Genomic DNA, 27,689 nt, shown 5'->3' with positions numbered 1-27,689 from the left:
TTGCTCTGTCACCCAGGCTGGAGTACAGTGGCCCAATCTCAGCTCACTGCAGCCTCTGCCTCCCAGGTTCAAGTAATTCTCCTGGGACTGCAGGTGTTCACTACCACACTAGGCTACTTTTTTATATTGTCATAGAAACAGGTTTTTTGCTATGTTGGCCAGGCTGGTCTTGAGCTCCTGGCCTCAAGTGACTCTCCCACCTCGGCCTCCCAAAGTGCTGGGATTACAGAGGCATGAGTCAACACAACCAGCCTTAATAGATATTTTACAATGAGCTTTTATATATCTATAAAAATATCTTGCTAGAGTTTTTAATGTAATTGCATTAAATATGTAGATCAGTTTTGAGATTATCAACATCTTTACTAGGCTGAATCCTTCAAACTGTGAACATAGGATGCCTTTTTATCACCTATTTAGGTCTTTATTTTTTTTATCAGCATTCTGCAGTGTTCATTATGTAGATTCTGCATGTTTTGAGAGCTACATGCCTATTTTATTTTTGACCTAGTATTAGTGGTAGCTTTTTAAAATTTAGTTTCAAATTGTTTATTGTTGATAAATAAAACTGCCATTGATTTTGTCAGTTAAACTTGTATTCTGCATCCTTGTCAAACTCATTTACTAGTTCCACGTGAGGATTTTTGGAGATTTATTGGGATCATCTACATAGACAATCTTCTATTGTATGAATAGAGACATTATTAAATTTCTTTTGAATCTGTATGCCTATTCATTCTTTTTTATGACTTCCTGTACTTTTAGCACAATGTTAAATAGAAGTAGTAAGAGTGGATATCCTTGATTATTCTGATCACAGGAAAAAAGTACATAGTTTTTCATCTTTCAACAGAATGTTAGTTTTAGGTTATTTGTAGATTCTCTGTATCAGATTTAGGACATTCTCTTCTATTTGAATGTGCTGAAAGTTTATAATAAATTGATGTTGAACTTTACCAAATGTTTTCTCTGTTATCAATTAATATGTTTAAATTGGTTTTTGGGTTAAATTGATTGAATTTGTAATATTAAAACCCATCTCAAATTATGTAAACAAATACCATTTTTGGATAATGTATTTCTCTCTGTCTCTCCTTTCTCTCTCTCTCTCTCCCCTCATTTTTCTGTCTCTCCTTTTCTCCCTCTCTCTCTTTCCCATCTCTCTCCTCCCCCACTTCCTGTCATGAATTATAAAGTGTTCTCTACTTTTCAATTATGTAGCATTTTGTAGCACTGGTGTTATTTTTCTTTAAATATGTGACATAATTCACCTGTGAAACCATCAGGTAATAGAGATTCATATTTTGGAAATTTAGTAGATATATAACGCATTTTGGGTAGAGTTTTGTAGTTTGCACATATTAAAAAACTGGTTCATTTTATCTATTTATATATGTGTGTAGTATTATCTTACACTTTTTTTGAATGCTTGTTTCTCTGTAGCAGTATCACTTATTTTTTAAAGATATTGCTGATTTTTGTCTTCTCTCTCTCTCTTTTTTTTTTTTTTTTTTTTTTTGGTCAGTCTTCCTAGTGCATTATCAGTTTTAGCAAGCTTTCCAAAAAGTCATCTTTTAGATTCATTGATTTTCTTTCTAGTGTCACTCCACTATGACTTATATTGATTTCCTCTCTTATTTAATTTCCTTTCTTTTTCTTGCTTTGGGTGCATTTTGTTCTTATTTTTTCTAGTTTTCACAGATGGAAACTTAGATTACTTATTTGAGGACTTTTAAATATTGTATGTAAGCATTTAATTCTGTAAATTTACATCTAAATACTGTTTTAGTTGAATCTCACTGGTTTTTTAATTTTGTATTTACATTTTCATTCTGCCCAAAATATTTTCTAGATTTTCATAGACTTTTTATTTGATCCATTGTGTGGTAGACAAATTTTATGATGATCCTTGGGATCTCTGCCTCCTCATCTTCATTACCTTTATATTAGCCTTCCATTGAGCCTTCCAAAGACTGGACCTATGATTTGCATCTAACCAATAAAATGTGGCATATGTGATCAGATGTCACCTTGGTGATTGAATTATGTTATCCAAAGTTCTATCTCACTATTATATAGCTCTAGATTTTCTCTTTCTTCATTGCTGGCTTTAAAAACTCAAGTTAACATGAATTCTACAGCCACACACACAACAGACTCCGATAACCTTAGAGAGATGGAAGTGGATCCTTCTCCAGTCCAGCCTCCAGATGAGAAAACAACCCAGCCAACATCTTGGCAGCACCTTATGAGCTCCTAAGTAGAGGACCCAGCTAAGTTGTCCTCATTTCTGACTCAGAAACTGTCAGATAATAACTGTTGTTGCAGGATGTGATAGCTCACACCTGCAGTCCCAGTGATACAGTCTGGCTCTGTGTCCCCACCCAAATCTCATCTCAAATTGTAATCCCCATAATCCCTATGTGTTGAGGGAGGGACCAGGTGGGAGGTGATTGAATCATGGGGGTGGCTTCCCCCATGCCGTTCTCATAATAGTAAGTGAGTTCTCACGAGATCTGATGGTTTTATGAGGCAGTTTTCCCCACTCTTGCTCAGTCTCTCTTGCCTGCTGCCATGTAAGATGTGCCTGCTTCTCTTCCACCATGACTATAAGTTTCCTGAGTACTCCCCAGCCATGTGGAACTGTGAGTCAATTAAACCTCTTTTGTTTTTGAATTACCCAGTCTTGGGTAGTTTCTTTATAGCAGTGTGAGAACAGACTAATACACCCAGCTACATGGGAGGCTAAGGTGGAAGGATCACTTGAACCTAGGAGTTTGAGGTGGCAATGAGCCATGATTACACCATGCACTACTGCCTGGCCAAGAGAAAGATTCCATCTCCAAAAATAATAATGACAAGAATTTAAAAGGTGTTGTTTTACAGACGAGAATCAGAGTGGGTGAATAATAATAAATTTTAAAAGTATTAAGCTACTAAGTGGATGACAAGTTATTACACAGCAAATAAGACTAATAAACATGAATTATTTAAGAGTGCTTTGTGTAATTTCCAAGTTTGGAAATTTTTCTCTTTCCTGTTATTGATTTCTAGTTTAATTCCATTATTATCTAATAATATATATACAAATATATATATATATATATATATATTTGTTGTAATTTTTTACACTTTTAAAGTTTTGTTTTCTATTCTAGGATATGGGTCATCTTGGTAAATGTCTAATTTGTACTTAAAAAGTATATATTCTGGGCCAGGCATGGTGGCTCACACCTGTAATCCTAGCACTTTGGGAGGCCAAAGTGGGTGGATCATGAGGTCAGGAGATCAAGACCATCCTGGCTAACACGGTGAAATCCTGTCTCTACTAAAAATACAAAAAATTAGCCAGGCGTGGTGGTGGGCGCCTGTAGTCCCAGATACTCGGGAGGCTGAGGCAGGATAATGGCATGAACCCGGGAGGTGGAGCTTGCAGTGAGCGGAGATCAAGCCACTGCACTCTAGCCTGGGCAACAGAGTGAGACTCCATCTCAAAAAAAAAAAAAACTTTCGTGGCATACAGCAAAAGCAGGACTAAGAGGGAAGTTTATAACAATAAAACCTATATCAAAAGATCAACACAACAAAAAGTTGCTTTTTGAAAAAGACAGTCAGAACTGACAAACCTTTAGCCAGACTAAGAAGAAAGGAAAGATAATACAAATAAATAAAATCAGAGTTGAAAAATGAGATATTACAATTGATAGCTCAAAAATGTAAAGAATCATCAGAGACTACTATTGTGCAACTACAAGCCAATAAATTGGAAAACCTAGAAGAAAAGGATAAATTCTTGAATACATGCAACCTCCTAATATTGAACCATAATGGAATAGAAAACCTAAATAGGCCAATATTATGTAATGTATAGAGCCAATAATAAAAAGTATTCCAACAAAGAAGAGTCCAGGACTTGATGGTTTCAATGCTTAATTCTACCAAACATTTAAAGAAAAGATAACACCAATCCTAGTCATTCTATTCTGAAAATATTGGGAAGAGGGAATGCTTTCAAACTCATTCTCTAGGGCCAGCATTACCCTGATACCAAAACCATACAGAGACACAACGACAAAAAATTAAAAACTGCAGACCTAAATTGTTTAATATAGATGAAAATAATCCTCAACAAATACTAGCAAACAAAATTCAACAACACATTAAAAAGATCATTCATCATGATCAGGTGGGATTCATATCAAATCAATAAACGTGACACATTACATCAACAGAATGAAGGACAAAAAATAGATGAGTATTTCAACAGAAGCTAAAAAAGCATTTGGTAAAACTTAATGTCATTTCATGATTAAAAACTGTCATCAAACTCAATATAAAATAAATATACCTCAGTACAATAAAGGCCATATATAAGAAACCTACAGTATCATACCGAATGGGAAAAACTGACAGCCTTTTCTGTAAGATCTGAAAGAAGACAAGGATGACCATTTTCACGATTTTTATTCAATATAGTACTGGAAGTCACAGCCAGAGTAGTCAGACCACAGAAAGAAATAAAGCATATCCAAATTAGAAAGAAAGAAGTCAAATTACTCATTTGCAAATGATATGATCTTATATTTAGAAAACCTAAAGACTCCACCAAAAACAAAAAACTGTTAAAACTGATAAACAAGTTCAATAAAGTTGGACAATACAAAATCAACATACAAAAATCAGTAGCATTCCTATATGCCAACAATAAACATCTGAAAAGGAAATCAAGAGAGCAATCCCATTTATAATAGCAACAAAAAAAATAAAATACTCAGGAATAAACTTAACCAAAGAAGCAAAAGAGCTCTATATTGATGAAAGAAATTGAAGAGGACACCAAAAATGGGAAGATATTTCATGTTCATGGCCTAGAAGAATTAACATTGTTAAAATGTCTATTCCACCCCAAGCAATCTACAGATTCAATGCAATTCCCATCAAAATACTAATGATATTCTTCATAGAAAATTTAAGTCCTAAAAGTTGTATGGAATTATAGAAGATCCCAAATAGCCAAAATAATTCCAAGCAAAAAGAACAAAACTTGAGGAATTACATTATCTGACTTCAAGTTATACTGCAAATTTATAGTTACCAAAAAGTATTGTGCTGGCATGAAAACAGACACGTAGACCAATGGAACAGAATAGAGAAGCAATAAATAAATCCACACATTTGCAACCAATTCATTTTCAACCAAGGTGCCAGGAACATACATTGGGAAAATGACAAGTTTGACAAAAAATGACCATTTAACAAATGGTTCTGGGGAAACTGGATATCCATTATGCAGAAGAATGAAACTAGACCTCGATCTCTCACCATATGCAAAAATCAAATACAAATTAATTAAAGACTTATATGTAAGACCTAAATTATGAAACTACCACTAGAAAACTTTGTGGAAAAACTTAAGGACTTTCGTCTTATCAAAGATTTCTGGAATAAGGCCACAAAAGCTTAGGCAATCAAAGAAAAAAATCCGTAAATGGGATAACATCAGTGAAAAAAAACCTCCTGCACAGCAAAGGCAAAAATAGGAGGAAATGTTTTCAAAGTATTCAACTGAGAAGAAATTAGGAACCAGAATATATAAGAAACTCAAACACCTCAATAGAAAAACAAATAATCCCATTTTTTTAATGGTCAAAAGACCTGAACAGACATTTTTCAATGGTAAACATACAAATCATCAAGAAGTATACTTTAAAAAATGCTCAGCATCACTAATCATCAAAGAAATGTAAAATAAAGCCACAATGAGATATCATGTCACCTCAGTTAAAATAGCTTTTATCAAAAAGACAAAAAGTAATAGATGCTAATGAGGATGCAGACAAAGGGGAACGCTCATGAACTGCTGGAATGTAAATTAGTACAGCTACTATAGAAAACAGTGTGGAGGTTCCTCAAAAAGCTAAAATAGAAATATCGAATCATCCAGCAAGCCCAATGCTAGGTATATATTTTTTAAAAAGGAAACTGTATATTGAAGGAATATCTACAATCCCATGTTTATGGTAGCACTATTCACAACAGCCATGATATGGAATCAACTTTACTGTTCATCAGTGGATGAATGGGTAGAGAAAATGTGGTATATTAGATTGGTGCAAAAGTAATTGTGGTTTTTGCCATTACTTTTAATAATAGATACACAATGGAATACTATTCAGCCATGAAAAAATGAAATCCTGTCATTTGCAACAATATGAATAAAACTGAAGGACATTATGTTAAGTGAAATAAGCCGAGCACAGAAAGACAGATATTGTATATTCTCACTCATACTTGGAGCTAAAAAACTATATTTTGTATTCCAAAATAACTAGAGGAGTGGATTTGGAATGTTCCCAACACAAAGAAATGATAAATCCTTGAGCTGATGGATATTCTAATTATTTTGATCAGATCATTACACATCATATGATTGTATCAAAATATCACATATACTTCATAAATACATATGACTTTTTTTTTTTTTTTTTGAGACAGAGTCTCGCTCTGTCACCTAGGTTGGAACGCAATAGTACAATCTCAGCTCACTACACCCTCCGCTTCCCAAGCTCAAGCAATTCTCCTGCCTCAGCCTCCTGAGTAGCTGGGATTACAGGTGCATGCCACCATGACTGGCTAATTTTTTGTATTTTTAGTAGAAATGGGGTTTCACCATGTAGACCAGGTAGGTCTTGAACTCCTGACCTCAGGTGATCTGCCCGCCTTGGCCTCCCAAAGTGCTGGGATTACAGGTGTGAGCCACCACACCTGGCTGAAACAACTGTTAAATACTCAAAAAAATTAAAGATTAAAATAAAATTAAAAATGCAAGCATTCAGGCCGGGCACGGTGGCTTAAGCCTGTAATCCCAGCACTTTGGGAGGCCGAGACGGGCAGATCACGAGGTCAGGAGATGAGACCATCTTGGCTAACATGATGAAACCCTGTCTCTACTAAAAAATACAAAAAACCAGCCGGACGAGGTGGCGGGCGCCTGTAGTCCCAGCTACTCCGGAGGCTGAGGCAGGAGAATGGCGTGAACCCGGGAGGCGGAGCTTGCAGTGAGTTGAGATCCGGCCACTGCACTCCAGCCTGGGCAACAGAGCGAGACTCCGTCTCAAAAAAAAAAAAAAAAAAAAAAAAAAAAAAAAAAAAAAAAAGTAAGCATTCTTACATACTAACAAAAATTGCAAAAGCCACCTCAACTTTCAGCAACCACCACCCTGATCAGTCAGCAGCTACCGACATTGAGGCAAGAATCTCCACCAGCAAATGATTATAACTTGCTGAAGGATCAGATGATCATTAGCATTTTTTATCAGTAAGTAATTTTTAATTAAGTTATGTACATTTTTTAGATATAATTCTATTGCACACCTGATAGACTACAGTACAGTGGAAACATAAGCTTTAAATGTGCTGGGAAACCTAGAATTTCTGTGACTTGCTTTACTGCAATGTTCACTTTATTGCAGTGGTCTGGAACCAGACCTACAACATATCCAAGGTACTCCTGTATGTCAGTGAAGGAATTGCTTTCAAAAAAATAATCTTCTGGCCAGGTGTGGTGGTTCACCAATTTGGGAAACTGAGGCAGGCTTGTCGTTTGAGCTCAGGAGTTCAAGGCCAGCCTGGACAACATGGTGAAATCCCACTATCTCTACTAAAAATATAAAAATTAGCCGAGGGTGTTGGTGCACACCTGTGGTCCCAGCTACTCAGGAGACTGAGATGGGAGATCACTTGAGCCCAGGAGGCAGAGGTTGCAGTGAGCCAAGATCACACCACTGCACTCCAGTCTGGGTGACAGGGACCCCATCTCAAAAGAAACAATGATAATCTGCTAAGAGTTCAAAAGTGTTTTCATAAGGAATTAAACCCTCAATAAAGTTGTTTTAATAAAATTTGTCTTAATCTTTGTTATTTCTTTCAAATATTGTACAACTTTGAGGGGGTTTAAGTGCAGATTTCTCACATTCATGTAAGGTAAGTGGTAAAGTGTGGTCTTTTAGTGTACCAGTATTTGTACCTTATTATAAATACATAATAGGTGTACATATTTATGGGACACATGTAATATTTTGATAAAAGCATATAATGTGTAATGATCAAATCAGAGTTATTGGAGTATCCATCACCTCAAGCAGTTAGCATTCTTTTGTGTTAGAAACATTCTAATTCAAGTCTTTTAGTTATTCAGTTATTTAGAAATATAGCTGCCCTATTGTGATACTGAACACTAGATCTTATTTCTTCTATCTAATTGTATTTTTGTACTTATTAACTGTACTTTCTTTACCCTATCTTCTTTAGTACCCATATGTGGGAGCTAAAAATATTTGAGCCCAAAGTTTTTTGGTTTTTGTTTTGTTTGTTTGAGACAAAGTCTCACTCTATGTCCAAGCTGGAGTGCAATGGCGCAATCTTGGCTCACTGCAACCTCCGCCTCCTGGGTTCAAGTGATTCCCCTGCCTCAGCCTCCCGAGTAGCTGGGATTACAGGCATGCGCCATCACGCCTGGCTAATTTTTGTATTTTTAGTAGAAAAGGGGTTTCAACATGTTGACCAGGCTGGTCTCGAACTTCTGACCTCAGGTGATCCACCCACCTCAACCTCCCGAAGTGCTGGGATTACAGGCATGAGCCACTATGCCGGGGCCTGAACTCAAAGTTTTTAATATGTAATTGATAACACTGAAGTGACTTTATGAAGCAGCTCTTTTGAAGTTACTAATGGAAGTGGTTTTTGAGACAATATAGAAGTAACACAAAATGTCAGTAAACTGGACTTCAAAAGAGTGATTTAGAATTTTATATCTCATAGGTGAAATAATCAAATATGTTCTGATTTTAAAACTACTTATTACAGAGTAGTATAAGTAGCAAAAAAATTAGCAAGTTTTATATTGCTTCTATAGAGTACTACTTCTAAATCTGTATCTGAAATTTTGAGTAGACATTGTTTCATGTAATATTCTTTACTGATGCAGCATTTTGATACAAATCATTTTGTAATTACTATTTATATAAAAAATTAAAATTTTAGTATTAAATGAGTTATATATAAAGTTCTTAGAAGAGTGCATGGTACCTAAGCATTCACGCATTAGCAATTATTTTAATGTTAAAATAGAAAATTTATATTTATAATCAATATATTAATGAGGTCATGTTTAATACCTACATCTCTAGCTTCATTCAGCACCACCTGTTTTTTCCCTGTCCTGTATGCTGTAGAGCTGGCCTTCCGTAGTTCCCCAGATGCACTCTGCTTTCTCCTACCTCAGGACTTTGCTGTTCAACTTTCTTCTCTCATCCCCACCTTCATCCTAAATAAGCCCCCACTTATTTTTCTAATCTTAATGTTGCTTTCTTGTGGAATTTATACCTAATGTCTTTACCACTGTGTCGTCTTTAACCAAGACGAGGTCAAATTCCCTATTTTATGCTTCATAATTACTTGTACGTATCTTTATAACATCACACTGTAAACAATGAGGAAATTTTTATTCACCAGGATTTCCAAAAGGTTGAGCTAGGCCTACCAGTTTAATGAGGGAGTGAGGGACTGGGTTAAACTTCACAAGAGGTTGTAAATGAAGAGTCACCCATGATGTGTGTAGGGTTTTAGAAAATTGGGTGAACATTACAAAGAGAACAAACTCAATGACAAACATCAGGTCAAAGAATGGCAGTGTATTCTCCTCTCTCATAAACCTCTAAGTTCAATATAATTTTGAAATCTGAAATGTTTTATATAATTAAATTGCTTTTGGAAATCATATGTATATTTTATACGGATTAAGAATAATGACAGAGGGAACTTTAAAAGTCAGACTAGTAACTTTAAAACTCATGGAGTACGATACTGAGCACACAGGCCATTACATTAAAGCCCCAAGGAACATTTAACCAAATACCCAGGAGGCAACATTACTTCAAGGGACATTTGTGTGATAATTTCTAACCTATTTTGTGACTACTTGAGTAATATATTTCTTCTGCATTAGACTGTGAACTCCACAAGGGCAGGAGCTACTTCTATTTTGTTCTCCAATATTGCCAAAGAAGATAACAAAATCCCAGAAGATAGTTGGTATTCAAGAAGTTGTTTAAAATAAATACATAAATGAGTAGATAAACCTAATTCTAAATTTAAATTGAAAACCTATAACATGGAAACAAATACTTTCACTATTCTGAAGCTGTTTTAAATATAAATTTCCCTCAAATATCGGTATATACATTTTACTTATAAAAATCAAAGAATTTGAGTAGATGAACAAGTAATATTTTTCTTGACAGATAATATCCTATTATATGTATATATTCATATATACCTATATGAATAGTCATATTCATATATGATTGATACATGAGTCAGCAAATATAGATTATTTTAATAAAAGCTCATTCACTTTGAAATTTATTAAGACAACATTTATAATCACCTGATTGATTCATTTACTCTTAAGTTTGTCTAAGATAGTTATGGGCCAGGTTTGCTGGTTCATGCCTGTAATCCCAGCACTTTGGGAGGCCAAGGTGGACAGAACGCTTGAACTCAAGAATTCAAGACCAGCCTGGGCAACGTGGCGAATCCTCATCTCTACAAGAAACACAGGAAAAAAAAAAAAAAAAAAACTAGCCAGGCAATCACCTGCAGTCTCAGCTACTCAGAGGGCTGAGGCAGAAAGATCGCTTGAGCCAAAAGTTGGAGGTTGCAGTGAGCTGTGATCACACCTCTACACACCAGCCTTGACAACAGAGCAAGAGGCCCATCAAACAAACAAACAAACAAAAGAATAGAAAAGACAGTTATGTTCTTGTGATAGTTTGCTAAGAATCATGGTTTCCAGCTGCATCCATGTCCCTACAAAGGACACAAACTCATCCTTTTTTATGGCCGCATAGTATTCCATGGTGTATATGTGCCATATTTTCTTAATCCAGTCTGTCACTGATGGACATTTGGGTTGATTCCAAGTCTTTGCTATTGTGAATAGTGCTGCAATAAACATACATGTGCATGTGTCTTTATAGCAGCATGATTTATAATCCTTTGGGTATATACCCAGTAATGGGATAGCTGGGTCATATGGCACATCTACTTCTAGATCCTTGAGGAATCGCCATACTGTTGAACTTAAAATATAATAATAATAATAATAAAATTAAAAAGACAGTTATGAAAAAAATCACAAAATGAAATGTATCTAAAAAATGCAATTTTGACAAAGGTCATGTACCTCTCAAATGATTTGTCAAAGCGGAAAATACTCTAGCACTGAAGGTCAGAAGTTGAAACTTTATGGGTCATGAGCAGCTGTTGCAACTAATCTTTATTTTGCACAGAGAGTGCCAGACCGCATTTTGTGTTTGGGACTTAACAGACTAGAACATATTCTACTATGACCAGGTGCAAATTGATTGGAAGACAGTAAAATTCATATCATTTTAGGCAAATTATTTTTTGCGTAGTTTCTACAATCAAATAAATATCTGAAGGCTGCACTCTGTCTTTACTGCAAAACTTGAAAATATGTAAAAGCACATGGAAATCCAGAAACAACTTAATAAAAATGCCAACAAAAGGAAGAATTATAACAGATACAAATAACAGTTACAAAATTGAAAAGGCTTTCTTATTGACAGCAGGCAAACAAAAGTTACATCCAAAATCATCTGCTTTTCAAAGGACAAGTAAACATAAAAGACCACCTCAATTATATCAGAAAAATAGTAAGTGGTAAAGCAAAGTGGTCTGGTATTAGAGTGGAAAGGAAAACTGTTAAGAGGTGTCTTTAAAACTATTAGCTTTCAATAGATGCCTCTGAGAATTTCAGCTTCTATAAAAGGTAATAAAAAGTGACTTTAAAACATGTTTAGGTGATATGCTAGTATGAAGAGTAAAGAATCAGCTCTTAGCTGTTACTTATGAAATAATCCTACTAAGGCGATTCTAATGTCTTTAAGAATCTGGTGAAGGAAGAATGGTGATGAGCAACTCAGCAAAAACCCTTGGAAAAGCTGATGTGATCACATAAAATATTTTTTAAAGGAATAAAGTACTGACAATTATTTGGGTGAAATTATATCTCAGATCTGACTATTTCTTCTCAAGGTCCAGAAAATGTTTGTTCACGTGAGCCTAAGTATCCATTCTCTCCATGCAAATTATTTTGGCTGAAGAAAGTTACGGCATAGAAAATATTGGTGCCCAAATGCATTCCAAATCAACAATTTCACATAAGTTTTCACTAGAGCCTGGCAATTCTCCCTATTTCTTTGGCCAACAAAGTGTCCCTTTCTACAACAGTATTTTGGTATTTCTTTACTTCCCTCAAACCATTCATTTAATTCAGCCTCCAGTGTAACGCCCTCTTCTAAGCAGCAATTGTCTCTGACCCAAATCAGAACATAAGTTAGATAACTTACTTCCCTGCTTCCATTCTTTTTATATATATATATATTTTTTTTATTTTTTATGAGACAGAGTCTTGCTCTGTCACTCAGGCCGAAGGGCAGTGATGTGATCTCTGCTCACTGCAGCCTCCACCTCCCAGGCTCAAGTGATGCTCATACCTCAACGTCTTGAGTAGCTGGGATTACAGGCATGTGCCACCACACCAGGTTACTTTTTGTATTTCTAGTAGAGATGAGGTTTCTCCATGTTGGCCAGGCTGGTCTCAAACTCCTGGCCTCAAGTTATGCGCCCACCTTGGGCTCCCAAAGTGCTGGGGTTACAGGTGTGAGCCACCATGCCCAATCTTTGCTTCCATTCTTTTCCTCTTCCACTCTCCAGATTGAAGCTCGAAGCTCTTTTCTGGAGGAAATCTGATTATTCTACTTCTCTGATAAAATTGCTTCAATTACATCCCACAGGAAAAAAAAAAAAAATCTACCACTTGTACTATAACTTCATCTTAAACCACCTTCCCTCTTTACTTTCTGTGTATCAATTGCAGTATCCTGTAATTACTAAAGAATATGATTCTTCTCCCACCTGTACCCACTATCTTAGTTTGTTAGGGCTGCTATAACAATGTACCACACATTTGGGTGCCTTTAAATAACAGTAATTTATAGTCTTATTGTTCTGGAAGCTGGAAGTTTGAAATCAGTGCTCCATGATACATGCTCCCTCAAGAACCTGTATGGGACTCTTTCCTTGTCTTAACCTAGCTTCTGGTGATTTGCTGGTCATCTTTACTGTTTCTTGGCTTGTTGATGCCTCATTTCAATCTTCTGTCTTCACATAACATTCTCCCTATGTATCTGTTTCCAAATTTTCCCTTTAAACAAGGACACTAGTCATATTGGGTTAGAGACCACCCTAATGACCTGATTTAAGCCCAATTACCTATGTAAAGACTCTGTTTCCAAATGAGGTCTGTGATACTGGGTGTTGGGTCCTCAATATACCTTTTTTGGAGGGTCACAATTCAAACCATAAAAACCCACCATCAGGCTAGGGCGGTGGCTCACGCCTGTAATCCCAGAACTTTGGGAGGCTGAGGCAGGCGGATCACTTGAGGTCAGGAATTTGAGACCAGCCTGACCAATATGGTGAAACCCCATCTCTACTAAAAATACAAAAATAAGCCAGGCATGGTGGCGGGCACTTGTAGTCCCAGCTACTCAGGAGGTGAGACAATAGAATTGCTTGAACCTGGGAGGCGGAGGTTGCAGTGAGCCAAGATTGTGCCACTGCAATTACAGCCTGTGTGACAGAGCGAGACTCAGTCTCAAAAAAATAAAATAAAATAACATAAAATAAAATAAAATAATTTTAAAAACCACCATCAACACAGGAGTTTTTCACTTGCTATTCATTCTCCCAGAAGTCTTTGCAACCTTCACTCTTCTGCCACCTTGCCTGGTTATCCTTCCAAGTTTCAACCTAGAATGACTTTTCTTAGGGAAAATTGAAGTACAATCTAAATATATTTTTCTCAGTTCATGTATACAGTTGGCCTTACCTTCGTAACAGTAGTCACATCTGTAATTTACATTTACTGGTGAGATTATTTGATTAATAGTTGTCTGCCTCACAAATGGTACAGACTTCACAATTTGGGAAGTATTTTTCTACTTCACAGAAAACCGTTTTTGCCCAGTGTTGGATCACTAGCATTTGGAATACCATAGTAGGCATTCAATAAATGTTTTATTGAATAAATGAATCATGGATCAGATCAGCTATGACAAAAAGGTATGCTAGAAGTTTCAGTATCTCTACTATCACTAACATGTTCATGAGAACATAAATTGATTATTTCCATATAATTCAAATAACACAGTATTAATTTCTAACAGGTACAAATTATTTCAGAAAATAATTTCTCTAGCATTAGACTAATTAGACTAGCCAGAAGACTAGCCAGAAGAATCAATGTGCTTTGCAGTTTACTTTGAATTATCTGTGCTACAGGAGTTGGACAAGGCTTTAAGCCTGCTTGTGTTATTCCACTTCTCCTTTTAGTCACAAAAACTCAACTATCTAAATATCTAAATCACAATCATTAGATGCCAGAGCAAGCAACAAACAAAAGATTATAATGAGGTTTGAGGGATATTCAGTTTAGTACAACAAATTTATTGACAAGTACTTGGCTTTGAAACACCAATACAGAAATAATTCCTATATGGAGATAAATGCTATGTGAGTTATAATCAACATGAGCAGGAACATAAATGCCCACATACAATTTCTTTATATATTTTACTTTTGTTTTAATGTTACACATAAAGCCTTTGAGATTCAAAAATGCAAAATGGCAAAATTCTACTTCTGATTCTTTGATAGGTATCTCTAACACACACACATATACAATATATAAGTATCTAACACATATATATTGTGGAGGAGAAATATATATATTTCTCTTCTAAAATAAATGGTCATATTTATTTCTCTAAAATAAATAGTTATATTCAAAAGCTGTAATCTGTATCTATATTGTCTCTGAAGACTGGCATAATTGACTTAAAATTCTAGCTCTTTCTCTTATTATCTGGATCATTATGAGCAATTCCCATAATCTTATAAGTTAGTTTTCTTTTCTGTAAAATAGAGGTAATAGTATTATTCTAGTGGTTGGATTATTATGGCTATTAAGTATATATGATGTAGGTAACCCTATTACATACATTATGTACCCTAGTTACGGTTAATAATCAATAATATTTTTATTATTATCTTCACCAACATAAGCATGAGAGATGAATTTTAAAGTCTCCTATTTGAAACATACGCATTTTTTTCTTTGTAGAGTTCACATTGTTTTCCTAAACTTAGGTACTTTTTTATCATTATTTTTTCTTTTCTCTTTCTGTAAGCTTTACTGAGGTATACTTGATACACAAAAAATGCACATATTTAATGTATACATTTTGATGAGTTTGGACAAACGTGATATCACCACAATCAATGCACTAAACATATCAATCCCTCGAAAAATGTCCTTGTATTCTTATGTGTGTGTATTTATTGTGTGTGTGTGTGTGTTAAGAACACTTAACATGAGATCTATCCTTTTAACATAATCAAGTTCATGATACTTTATTGTTAACTATAGATACTATGTTATACAGCAGACATCTAGAACTTCTTTATCTTACATTATTAAAACTTTATACCCATTGAGTCCCCAGCAATCATCATCTGTTCTATACTTTCATAAGTTTCACTCTTTTAGATACTACATATATTTGGAATCATGCGGTGAATTAAGCCAGTCACAAAAGGACAAATATGATTATTTTTTAAATCTAAGTTTCATGTTTACCTAATAGCTGTTATACATGATGAATTAAGACTATTTTCTTTAGGTAAATAATGACTATAGTTAGTATTAAGACTATTATATAGATAATTTTCACAAAATCTTCTGAAGATATAATTCTGCCCAGTAATTATAACAGCAAAGAGTTACAAACATATTGATGAAATATCCTTATTTTAAAATATTTATTCTTAAGTTAACATTTTTTGGCCTATGCGATATTCATTCTCTGATGAAAGTATTACCTCTGAAAATTTTTCATAAATCAAAATATATTTTATAAACATAAAATGACCAAAAGTAGAATTGAAACAATATAAAGATTGTGTTTTATTAAAAGACAGAAATCTAATTTGTTTGGTACATATTATTTTTGCCTCTGAATGTTAGCTAGAATTTGGCAATTAGCCATGCTATCTCTAGTTCAAAATTGGAAGTTGCTTCTTTCAGCTATATTGTTACTACCTGTACTAAGTTAATAAAGCATGACTTTACTTACCATATTTACAGAATTCCTAACTTCCCCAAGAAGTTGCCCTCCAAAAGTCGTATTTAAGTGTGCTTCAAACATACTTTTTAGAGACTCAAATATATTTTTCCGTTACAACAGTATTATATGTAGTTACACAGATAGGCACCATGAAGACGTTCATGATGCAGTATGAATTCATTATGAGGTATAACAGGAAGGCATAACCTCAATCAAACTTGATTTATTAATCATGGAAATTCTGAACTTGTCTCTTGCTGCTCTTAAACGGGTTTGTGGACCATATCTTTTATAGGAGTTTCTCATCTTTGTCAAGTATGTCATATAATCCATATTATTTCTCCAGAATTATATTTTTTAAAGTTAAACATACAGAGGAGACATGAAGGTTTTGAGCTGTGAAACCAGTATTTGTAAGCACTTGTTAAGTGCCTTTCCAATTCCATTCAACAGACATTTATGGATTCTAATGTGTTAGGTACAACACCAAATCATTAATATCTTTCACTTACATCAGAGGTCCCCAGTTCCCTGGGTCAGGGACCAGTACCAGTTCCTGGCCTGTTAGGAACCAGGCTGCACAGCAGGAGGTGAGTGGTGGCTGGTGAGCTAGGGAGCTTCATCTATATTTACTGCCATTCCCCAGGGTTCGCCTTACTGCCTGAGCTCTGCCTCCTGTCAGGTCAGCGGCACTAGATTCTCATAGAGAGCGAACCCTATTATGAACTGTACGTGCGAAGGATCTAAGTTGAGTGTTCTTTATGAGAACTTAATGTCTAATGACCTGTCACTGTCTCCCATCAACCCCAGATGGGACCGTCTAGTTGCAGGAAAACAAGCTCAGGGCTCCCACTGATTCTACATTATGGTGAGTTGTATAATTATTTTATTATATATTACAATGGAATCACAACAGAAATAAAGTGTGCAATAAATGTAATGCCCTTGAATCATCCCCAAACCATCGCTCCTTCACCCACTGCCAGTTCATGGAAAAAACTATGTTCCATAAAACCAATCCTTGGTACCAAAAAGGCTGGGCACCACTGACATATCTGTTGATCCTCACTTTACCTCAAGAGATGGGTGTTCTTATTTCGATTTTAAAAATAATAAAGCTGAGGTTCAAAAAGTTCAAAGAAGTGTCAGAATAGAATTTGAACCTAGATCTGCCTGATTCCTAGACTACGCCATGCTTACCGTTCTACGCTGCCTCTACTCAAGCAGTCCTTATCAACTGGTTTCCCAAAAGAGCAATGACTGTAACTATTGAAATGCCTTTAAAATACCTTTGAAATTCCATTTCAAACTGTTATAAAGAAAACCAACAAAATGGTTTTGTTTGTTTTTTATATAGGTATATGGCCATTATTGATCCCCTGAAACCCAGACTGTCTGCCACAGCAACCAAGATTGTCATTGGAAGTATTTGGATTCTAGCATTTCTACTTGCCTTCCCTCAATGTCTTTATTCCAAAACCAAAGTAATGCCTGGCCGTACTCTCTGCTTTGTGCAATGGCCAGAAGGTCCCAAACAACATTTCACGTAAGTTAATTCTCTATTATGATTTTCAATTCAGTTTATCAAACACTTAGGAAACTACAGATTAGGAGCAACAATTAAACAAATAAGATAGACATTTCCCCCAGGGTTCATACATTATTTGGAAAAGGAAATATATAAAAATACTGTAATATAGTATTATTTGTATGTGGTCAATAAGTTTGTGTAAGTTACTAAGGTTTTTCATTGGAAATATGAGAATGTCTATGTGGGATGGTACTGGAGAGTTTCCTGATGGAAGTGATAAAAGATAAAAGCAATGTGCAAAGAAAAGCATTGTGTTATTGATTGAGAAATGAGCGAGAAGAAAGAAATCAAAGCCCAAATGTGTTGATTGCTCTTTTAGGGAGCTTAGCTGAACGGAAGGAGTGCTCTAGTAAGTTATCTAATTTTATTTTGGTTTGATTTGGTTTATGTTCTTTTGCTTACAAGCAAAAAGCATTAAAAACCCTCAACACTAGATTGAAAAGGAAATATTAATATTATAATATATGGTAAAATTTGGTTCATATTTTATACCCATCTCAAATCAAGCAAAAAGGAATAATAATGTAATTGTGTAATTGTTTGCATTTTATTTTTAAATTATAGTCATTTAAATTTTATTTCAATAAAATGCTTATTTTTCTATTTTACTCATCAATTTGTCCCTTTAAAAATAGCAAATAGTGCAAATAATGGTTGTCTTTTAAAGCAGTCATTTTATCTACCTTTGCTCTACCCAAAGTTCAGATTTTTGAACAAAAATATTAAGAAGTACTTATTTAAGGAAAATCAGGCAGCGCATATTAAACTGAGTACTATATGCTACTCATTATTATTAATACATCTTAATTGTATGATAATGTTATCATCTTCAAATTATTTGTTGACTGAATTACTTCCTCATTGACTTTAAATCAATACTTAGTAATCTACTGAGAAACGGAAAGGCAAGGATATTTAAGATTCACTTTACAAAGAAAAACCACTGGTATGGAGAAGACTGTTATAACAAACTTCTAAATTACTTTAAAGCTTTCCAAGACAGTGAAATCCACACAAAAGATTGTAAAATTCTATTTGGGCTATTGTAATATGGTTTACTCTCTTTTTCCTCTCTAATTGAATTCTTATAATTTTGATTGAAAGCTACTAAATACCAGAATTTAATTTGATAATTTACAGCAGCATACTTCTGGTTTGACTACTATGTCAACATGTTTTGTTTTGTTTTGTTTTGTTTTTACCAAGTTAATAATGCAATCAAATGGACTGTGGCTCTGGAAAATTGCATGTAAATGTCTTTACCTGATTTTTAAAAATTGTAGTAACTTGTGGATTCATTATGGCTCAGAGTATCTACTTACTTTTTTCCTCCCATTTGAATGAAAAACAATTTACGTATGTCTGATGTTGCAGCAATATAGAAGATAGTCCTATGTAGGAGAAAATATATGCCAGTTGATTTGTTTATTCTATCCCTTCCCTTTTCCTCCGATGACACATTTAATTAGTTTAGCTAAACAATTACCAAGCAGAATACAAAGCAGTGGAAAGTCGTTCATCCTCAACCTCTAGGCAAGGAGAACATGTGTTTAACTAAGCCCTTCAACCCAGCTATAGTTTTCATATACCAAGTAAAGATTGACAAACATCAACTGGCAGCATTTGAAACATAAATATAAGTGACAATAGCATGATATTTTGATGGAATTTTGAGATGAATGTATAGAAATAATGTAGAAATAACTCTTGGTAGTTTTAATTATGATTTAAAACTAAGCAAACGCAGTCCCCACTATTTCATTCCAATATGGTTTCAGCATGTGTGTTTCTTATTTTTTGTAGTTACCACATTATCGTCATTATACTGGTGTACTGTTTCCCATTGCTCATCATGGGCATCACATACACCATTGTTGGAATTACTCTCTGGGGAGGAGAAATCCCAGGAGATACCTGTGACAAGTATCATGAGCAGCTAAAGGCCAAAAGAAAGGTACCGGTCCATGTTGTTTACCTAGCATTTGTATAGGTTATGGTACATCAGAAAGAAAAACAATCTAGTCATGGCATGTTAATACAATATGATCTGATGCTCTACTCCTATTTTTAATGTCTTTGTTTTAATTTTTTTCTTTTCTTTTTTTCTTTTGGTTTTGTATAAGTCACTGTCTACATACTACATCAGTTTGCTATATAATAGTTACTTCATTACAGAAATACTTCTTAAAAAGTATCTTTTGTAAAGTATTCTTACTCTGCTGAAATTGCTAAAATTTTACCAAATTTCACTGTTCCAGTTGATTGTATTTTTGCAACTCTGTCTTTCTTTGTCATTTATTGAAAAGAATGCCTCTGGTGTATTCTATAATCTACTCAAAGCTTCTTTTATTCCAGGAATGACATCTCTTCTAGAAAGTCCAATAATTTTCTAATAGATATCTAACTTTCCTCCATCCCTTCTTGTCTCTCTTTATTTCTCTCGCTTTCTCTGTGTGTTCTTTCTCCTGATAAGACATTTTATATATATGTATGATTAAAGGATAAAGATTGTATTAATGCTATTCTACAATTTATTGAGTGACATGAAAAAGGCTGTTTCTAATTTACATGAAACAAAAACATCTCTAAAAATATTATGTCTATATTTTACTATGATTATTTTTATTAAGATTTTTTCTACTACCATTATGCGACTAAATAAGTTAGATTTTTCATAAATGTGTGGAGTTAAAAGGAAACACATTCCATCCTTTTCTCCACAGTTGGTGTGTACCTAATGCATCTTGGAGAGGTTTTATCAAAGATAAATGAGTCCTATTGATTATGTCAATCATTATTATTTGTTCAATTTATGACTAATTTATTTACATATTACTACTAGCAACACATGAGCATTTCCTTTAAAAAACACTCAACAGTCTTAAAAATACTTAGCTACAAAAACTCACTTAACAATGATCAATCAGGTTTTAAAAATACAATGTACAAAATAGATTGCATTTTAATAGTGTGTTTTCTCTGATATTGACAAATAATACTAGACCATGTTTATGTTTGGTTAACATTTACAATGATTTCTAGTATTTGAAAACAAAAAGTAAGAATAAGCTTTTCCAGATCAATTTACTCATTTCAGGTTGTACAAAAATGTATCTACTATGTATGTAATTCAATTTTATTTTTCTTTCAAAAAGCTTCCCTTAAAAATAATGTGCATGAACAACCAAATGGCCTCTGGCACCTACAAATGAATCCTAAAGTGAGGAGAGTTTCAAAAACATGGCCCTCTTACATGAACAGTATCTCTTTCCCCTTTGTAATTTCAACCTGCCTTATATAACATCTTGCTCATGTTGAAAGATACTCTCTTCTTGGGATAATTTCTTAGAGCTGTATCTTAGGTATCATCACAGTAAATAACTGGTGTTATGTTCTGTGTATTTCAGAATAATTTCTCTATAGTACCTGCTTAGTTTCTGTCTTTTATTTCTTTCATATTAGTTCAGATTTTTTTAAACATTTCACTATGCACTCCTAAACAAATTAAAATAAACTCAGTTATTGTAGATTATAGTTTCTCTTCATATGCATGTAATATTTTTCTAGAAAGAGATAAAAATTTAATCTGAGTGTTTCTTTTATTTTTGAATTCAGTGTCCCAGAGGGAACTCAAAGGAAGAGGGATTTTTTTAAAATTTTGTCTCTATATAAATGGTGAGAGTAAGGCAAAACATTTCCTTTTGATTTCATTACTCCACAATTTCAAAGTAGAAATACTAATTCAGACTGAGAGTGTAACCCTTCTAGAATATTTCAAAAAAGTAAGACATTTTAAAGTTCCAGTATATATGTCTTCCTCTTGGTTTGTATTCTAGGCTAAAATAATATGAAATGGCCCTTTATGTCATGGACTTCTCAAATATATCTCTTTGTCCTTGGATTTCTTTTTACAGTCAGTTATTGGTATGACCGTTGATATCTAGGCACTAATACGCATATTGCTGAAAATAATAAAATTTTAAAATATAGCTGGCTCTTCTCTAAATTTTTTTCTTTTTATCTAAAATCAGAATATTGGTCTGGAATTGTTTACAATACAGCTATTACTAGTAATCATGTTATTTTGGATTTTTTCATATGATTACTTAAAACACAGAAGTTTTACCTTGGATGGGCTGTTTATTCATATGTTGTCTCCTAGAGAATACACCTTTGATATTACAGATTGGACATGAGACATTAAAAAAAAAAGGCTCATGGCTACATGAGTGCAAACTAATCATGACTATTGGGAAAAACCATTCTATATACTACTCTGAGCCAGACTCTTAATTATAAAAGACTACACGGGGTGGAGCAGGATGGTCAAATAGAAGCCTCCACTGATCATCACTCCAGAAGGACACCAATGTAACAACTATCTACACACAAAAAATAATCATTTCATAAGAACCAAAAATCACGAGAACTCTCACAGTATCTGATTTTAACGTCATATAGCTGAAAGAGACGCTGAAGAGTGTAGTAAAGACAGTCTTGAATTGCCAGTGACACCCCCATCCCATCCCCAGCAGCAGCCATGCGGCATGGAGAGAGGATATGTGCCCTTGGGAGAGAGAGCACACAACAATTGTTAGACATTGCTTGGAATTCAGTGCTGCCCTGTCACAGGAGAAAGCAAAATTGACCTGAATCTAGCTGATACCTGTGCATAGAGGGAATATTTAATCCAGCCCTAGCCAGACGGGAGTCACCCATCCCATGGGTCAGAAGTTGAGTTCCTCTACGCCTCACCACAGTGGGCTAAAGTCCCCTGGGGCTCTAAATGAACTTTAAAAGCAGTATAGGCCACAAAGACTGCAACTCCTATGTGAGTCATAGTGCTGTGCTGGACTCACAACCAGTGGACTTGAGTGGTGCACAACCTACTGAGACATCAGTGGGGCTGACTAAGGGAGTGCACGTACCACTTCCCCACAATCCCAGGCAGCAGGACTCATGGGTTCAAAAGGGACTGGCTCCTTCCACTTGGGAAAGGAGAAGAAAGAGTAAAGAAGACTTTGTTTTGCATCTTGGATACTAGCTCAGCCACAATAAGATAGGGCACCAGTCAGAGTTATGAGGCTCCCTTTCCAGATTCTAGGTCCAGCATGATATTTCTAGACACAACCTGGACTAGAAGGGAACTCACGGCCTTCAAGGGAAGGACTCAGTCACAGCAAGACCCATCTCTGGCTGACTAAAAAGCCTTTGAGAGCTTGAATAACCAGTGGCAATACCTAGGTAGTACACCATGGGCCTTGGGTGAGCCTGAGACTTGCTAGCTTCAAGTGAGACTCAGCACATTCCTAGCTGTGGTGGCTACAGGGAAAAACACCCTCTGCTTGAGAAAAGCTAAGAGAAAAGTAAAGGGGACTTTGTCTTCCATGTTAAGTAACAGATCAGTCACAAGGAGGTAGAGCATAAAGTGGGCTCTTAGGGTCTCCGATTACAGACCTTGACACTTGGACAATATTTTTGGACCTACCTGGACCAGATGGCAGCCCACTGCCCTGAAGGGTGAATCCCAGGCCAGGCAGCATTCACCACAAGCTGACTTAAAACACCTTGGGCCTTAAGTGAATATAGGTGGTAGTCTGGCAGTACTCCCTTGGGCCTGTGGCAGTGGTGGCCACAGGAAGGGTCCTCTGCCTTTGAAATGAAGAGGGAAGAAGGGAAACAACTGATTCTTGTGGTTTGAATGTCAGCTCACCCACAGTACAATAGAACACAAAATAAACTTCTCAGGTTTTTTACTCTAGTCCCTGACTCCCAGACAGCACCTCTGGACCCACCAGAACACCTCTGGATCTACCTGGGAGAACTTACCACCCTGAAGGGAAGGACGCAAGCCTGGCTGGCTCCGACACCTGCTCATTATAGTATGCCAGCCTGCAAGCATAGATAGTAGCCAGGTGGTGATTAAAACAGGCTTTGGGTGAACCCCAGTGCTGTGTTTGCTTAATGTGTGACTCAGTGCAGTTCCAGTGGTGGTGACCACAGGCTGCTTGTGCCACCCCACCCACACCACCCAGCTCCAGGTGGCTCAGAACAGGAAAGGGGACAATATTTGGAAGAAAGTGAAGGAAGAGAACAAGAGTCTCTGTCTGGAAATCCAGAGAATTCCTCTGGATCTTATCCAAGACCAACAAGGCAGTATCTCTGTGAGTCTGCAAGAACCACAGCCCTACTAGGTATGTGGTACACCCTAATGCAGATATGACCTAGATCACAACACCCAAGTCCTTTTGAATATCTAGAAATCCTTCCCAAGAAAGATGGGTCCAAATGGGGTTAGACTGCAAAGACTACAATAAATTACAAACTCTTCAATGCCCAGACACAGACAAACATCCGTGACCATCAAGACCATCCAGGAAAACATGACCTCATGCAATGAACTAAACAAGGCACCAACGACCAATTCTGGAGAAACAAAGATATATGACCTTTCAGACAGAGAATTCCAAACTGCAGTTTTAAGGAAACTCAAAGAAATTCAAGAGAGCACAAAGAAGGAATTCAGAATTCTATCAAATAAATTTAACAAAGAGATTGAAATAATTAAAAAGAATCAAGAAAAGCTGCTGGAGTTGAAAAATAGAATTTATATACTAAGAAATGCATTAGTCTTTTAATAGCAGAATTGATCAAACAGAAGAAAGAATTAGTGAGCTTGAAGGCAGGCTATTTGAAAATGTACAGTAAGAGAAAACAAAAGAAAAACAAGGCCGGGCACAGTGGCTCAAGCCTGTAATCCCAGAACTTTGGGAGGCCAAGGTGGGCAGATCATGAGGTCAGGAGATCGAGACCATCCTGGCTAACATGGTGAAACCCCATCTCTACTAAAAATACAAAAAATTAACTGGGAGTGGTGGCGGGCACCTGTAGTCCCAGCTACTCAGGAGGCTGAGGCAGGAGAATGGCATGAACCCAGGAGGCAGAGTTAGCAGTGAGCCAAGATGGTCCCACTGCACTCTAGCCTGAGTGACAGAGCAAGACTCTGTCTCAAAGGAAAAAAAAAAAGAAAGAAAGAAAGAAAGAAAGAAAAACAAATAAAAAACAATGAAGCATACCTACAGCATCTAGAAAATAGCCTCAAAAGGGCTATGTAATTTATACAAAAATCAAATCTAAACTATGAAACTACTACACAAAAACATTGGGTAAATGATCCAGGACATTGAACTAGGGAAAGACTTCTTGAGTAATACCCCACAAGCACAGGCAACCAAAACCAAAATAGACAAAAGGAGATCACATCAAGTTAAAAAGCTTCTGTGCAGCAAAGGAAGCAATCAGCAAAGTGAAGAGATAACCCACAGAATGGGAGAAAATATTTGCAATCTCTCCATCTGACAAGGAGTTAATAACCAGAATATATCAGTAACTCAAACAACTCTGTAGGAAAAAAAATTCTAATATTCCAATTAAAAATGGGCAAACGATCTGAATAGATATTTCTCAAAAGAAGACATACAAATGGCAAACGAGCATAGAAAAGATGCTCAACATCATTGATCATCAAAGAAATGCAATTCCAAACTACAATGAGATATCATTTTACCCCAACTAAAATGGCTTTATTCAAAAGTCAAGCAATCACAAATCCTGACAAGGATGTGGAGAAAAGGGAACTCTCATACAGTTGATGAGAATGTAAATTAACACAAACACTATGGATAACAGTTTGGAGGCTTCTCAAATAAAAATAAAAATAGCACTATCATATGATCCAGCAATCCCACTCCTAGGTACATAACCAAAAGGAAGGAAATCAGCATGTCAAAGAGACATATCCATTCCCATGTTTATTGCAACATTATTCACAATACCAAGACTTGGAAGCAACCTAAATGTCCATCAACAGACGAATGGATAAAGAAAATGTGGTACATATACACAATGGAGTACTTTTCAGCCATAAAGGAATGAGATTCTTTCACTTGCAACAACGTGGATGGAACTGGAGGTCATTATGTTAAGTGAAATAAACCAAGCACAGAAAGATGAAGTTTATATGGTCTCACTTACGTGTGGGAGCTAGAAATGAAAATAATTGAGCTCATGGAGATAGAGAGTAGAAGGAAGGTTCCAGAGGTTGGAAGTGTAGTGGGAAAGTAGGAGTGAAGTGAGGAGTGTTATTGGGTACAAAGAATGAATAAGTTCCCATATTATATAGCACAACAGAATGACTACAGTCATCAATAATTTAATCGTATATTTAAAATTACTAAAAGAGTATCATTAGATTGTAATACAAAGGATAAATGCTTGAAGTGATGGATACCCTATCCTGATATGATTATTATACGTTGCATGCCTGTATCAAAATATCTCATGTAACTCATAAATGCATACATCTACTATGTACCCACACAAATAAATAATAAATAATGAAAGACTAGCAGATGTGGATTGAACTCCCAATTACTCACGTACAAGACTACATAAGAGCTGAAAAAATTTTAGGCTAGTCACGAGTAGACCTTTGTAAATATTGAAGAGCATTGCCTCCATTTCTCTTTCTCCCACTGTTTTTAGAAATTGTGGTCAATTTCAAGCCTTGTGAATTATATTCTTTGAAGTATAGCCAGTAGAAATAGCTCACATTTTTACGTTATATAGAACCTAGCATATTTAAACTTTGAAGTAATATGAAACTTTTAGATAATTTTGGATTAACTACTCCCACTCAATTTTTATTATGCCCTGCCTAAGTAGCAACAGTTTAAAAATAACGACACTGGTTTTAACTAGCACTAGGTAAAAAGACTAAATATTACCCTTGAGAAATAAGTTAATACTTTTAACAATATTTCCTCACCATTAAAATTAGAGTGTTGAACCTCTTAAATGTAGCTGAGTATTTAACTTAAGAATCTCTATACTTTAAAGAAAAGTATATTCAACTAATTTCAAAATATAGAATATTTTGAAAGCCTAGGCTAAGTTTAGTTCAATTTTTTCAATGATAATTGGTTACTAATCTTGTCAAAGCTCTCCTTCAAGAAATATGTACTAGTCAATACATTACTGTGATATTCAAGTTGGAAACTGAAATTACAATACTTCTATAAATTTTAAGAATGCTTTCTTAACATTATCCCGTTTGCTGAGAAAGTTATATTAATGCTTACATTCCAATTTGAGAATAATTTAGTACTAGAAAAGGAAACTGATCCTTGTCAACTTTATTCTACTTATTAGTAGATAGTCAAAGATTTTGGCTACCTTTTAAAACGTTGGCTAAAATGCCATGTATGAAAATCATTATTGAAACTATCTGTTTAAAATTATAACAATTATACAACAAAATTTGAAACTTTATGTCTTTACTTAATACACCATACATTGGCATATGAAAAGTTGAATTTTAAATATCTAGTGTTCAACTCACAAACTGACTTAAAATACACTTACAGCTTTAAAAAGCTATTCTAGATTGATAGATCTGATAAGAATCTAAAATTTAATGAATCCTTTGCCTTGCTCTTATTCTGTACTAAAATCAAAGACCGTGTAAGGAGGAGATGAGTAGAGGGGCTAACAGATTTCATATTTAGGATATTTGGTAAAAGAAATTAAACAGACTATTTAATTGTCTTAGTCTTGCCAATATCATACTGTTTCCTAAGTAAGAAAACGATCGATATCTTCTCAAAGTCATTTGTAATGCTTCTTAGAGTTAGCATCTTATTTATAGCTCACTAAATCCATATGACTACAATTTGAACTCATTCACTTTGGAAACAGAAAATATTTGCTATCCATCTCTTCTACATAGTATTTTCATAAATAAAGACTAGTTACATCTTTCTATC

General features: G+C 35.2%; 1 protein-coding gene across 1 annotated transcript in view; it reads left to right on the top strand.

Annotated features, from left to right (window-relative positions):
• The window catches only part of TACR3 (tachykinin receptor 3), a 100,906-nt gene that overhangs the window by 26,363 nt on the left and 46,854 nt on the right, over nt 1–27,689 (top strand). The window contains exons 2-3 of the mRNA XM_007999433.3: nt 17,632–17,820; nt 19,669–19,819. Of these exons, the coding sequence (XP_007997624.2) occupies nt 17,632–17,820; nt 19,669–19,819 (340 nt within the window). The remainder of the gene's footprint in view (nt 1–17,631; nt 17,821–19,668; nt 19,820–27,689) is intronic.

This window comes from Chlorocebus sabaeus, chromosome 7 (genome assembly GCF_047675955.1).
Source record: "Chlorocebus sabaeus isolate Y175 chromosome 7, mChlSab1.0.hap1, whole genome shotgun sequence".
Lineage (NCBI taxonomy): Eukaryota > Metazoa > Chordata > Mammalia > Primates > Cercopithecidae > Chlorocebus > Chlorocebus sabaeus.
The sequence above is the reverse complement of the archived record's forward strand: the minus strand, read 5'-3'. Positions and strand labels throughout refer to the sequence as shown.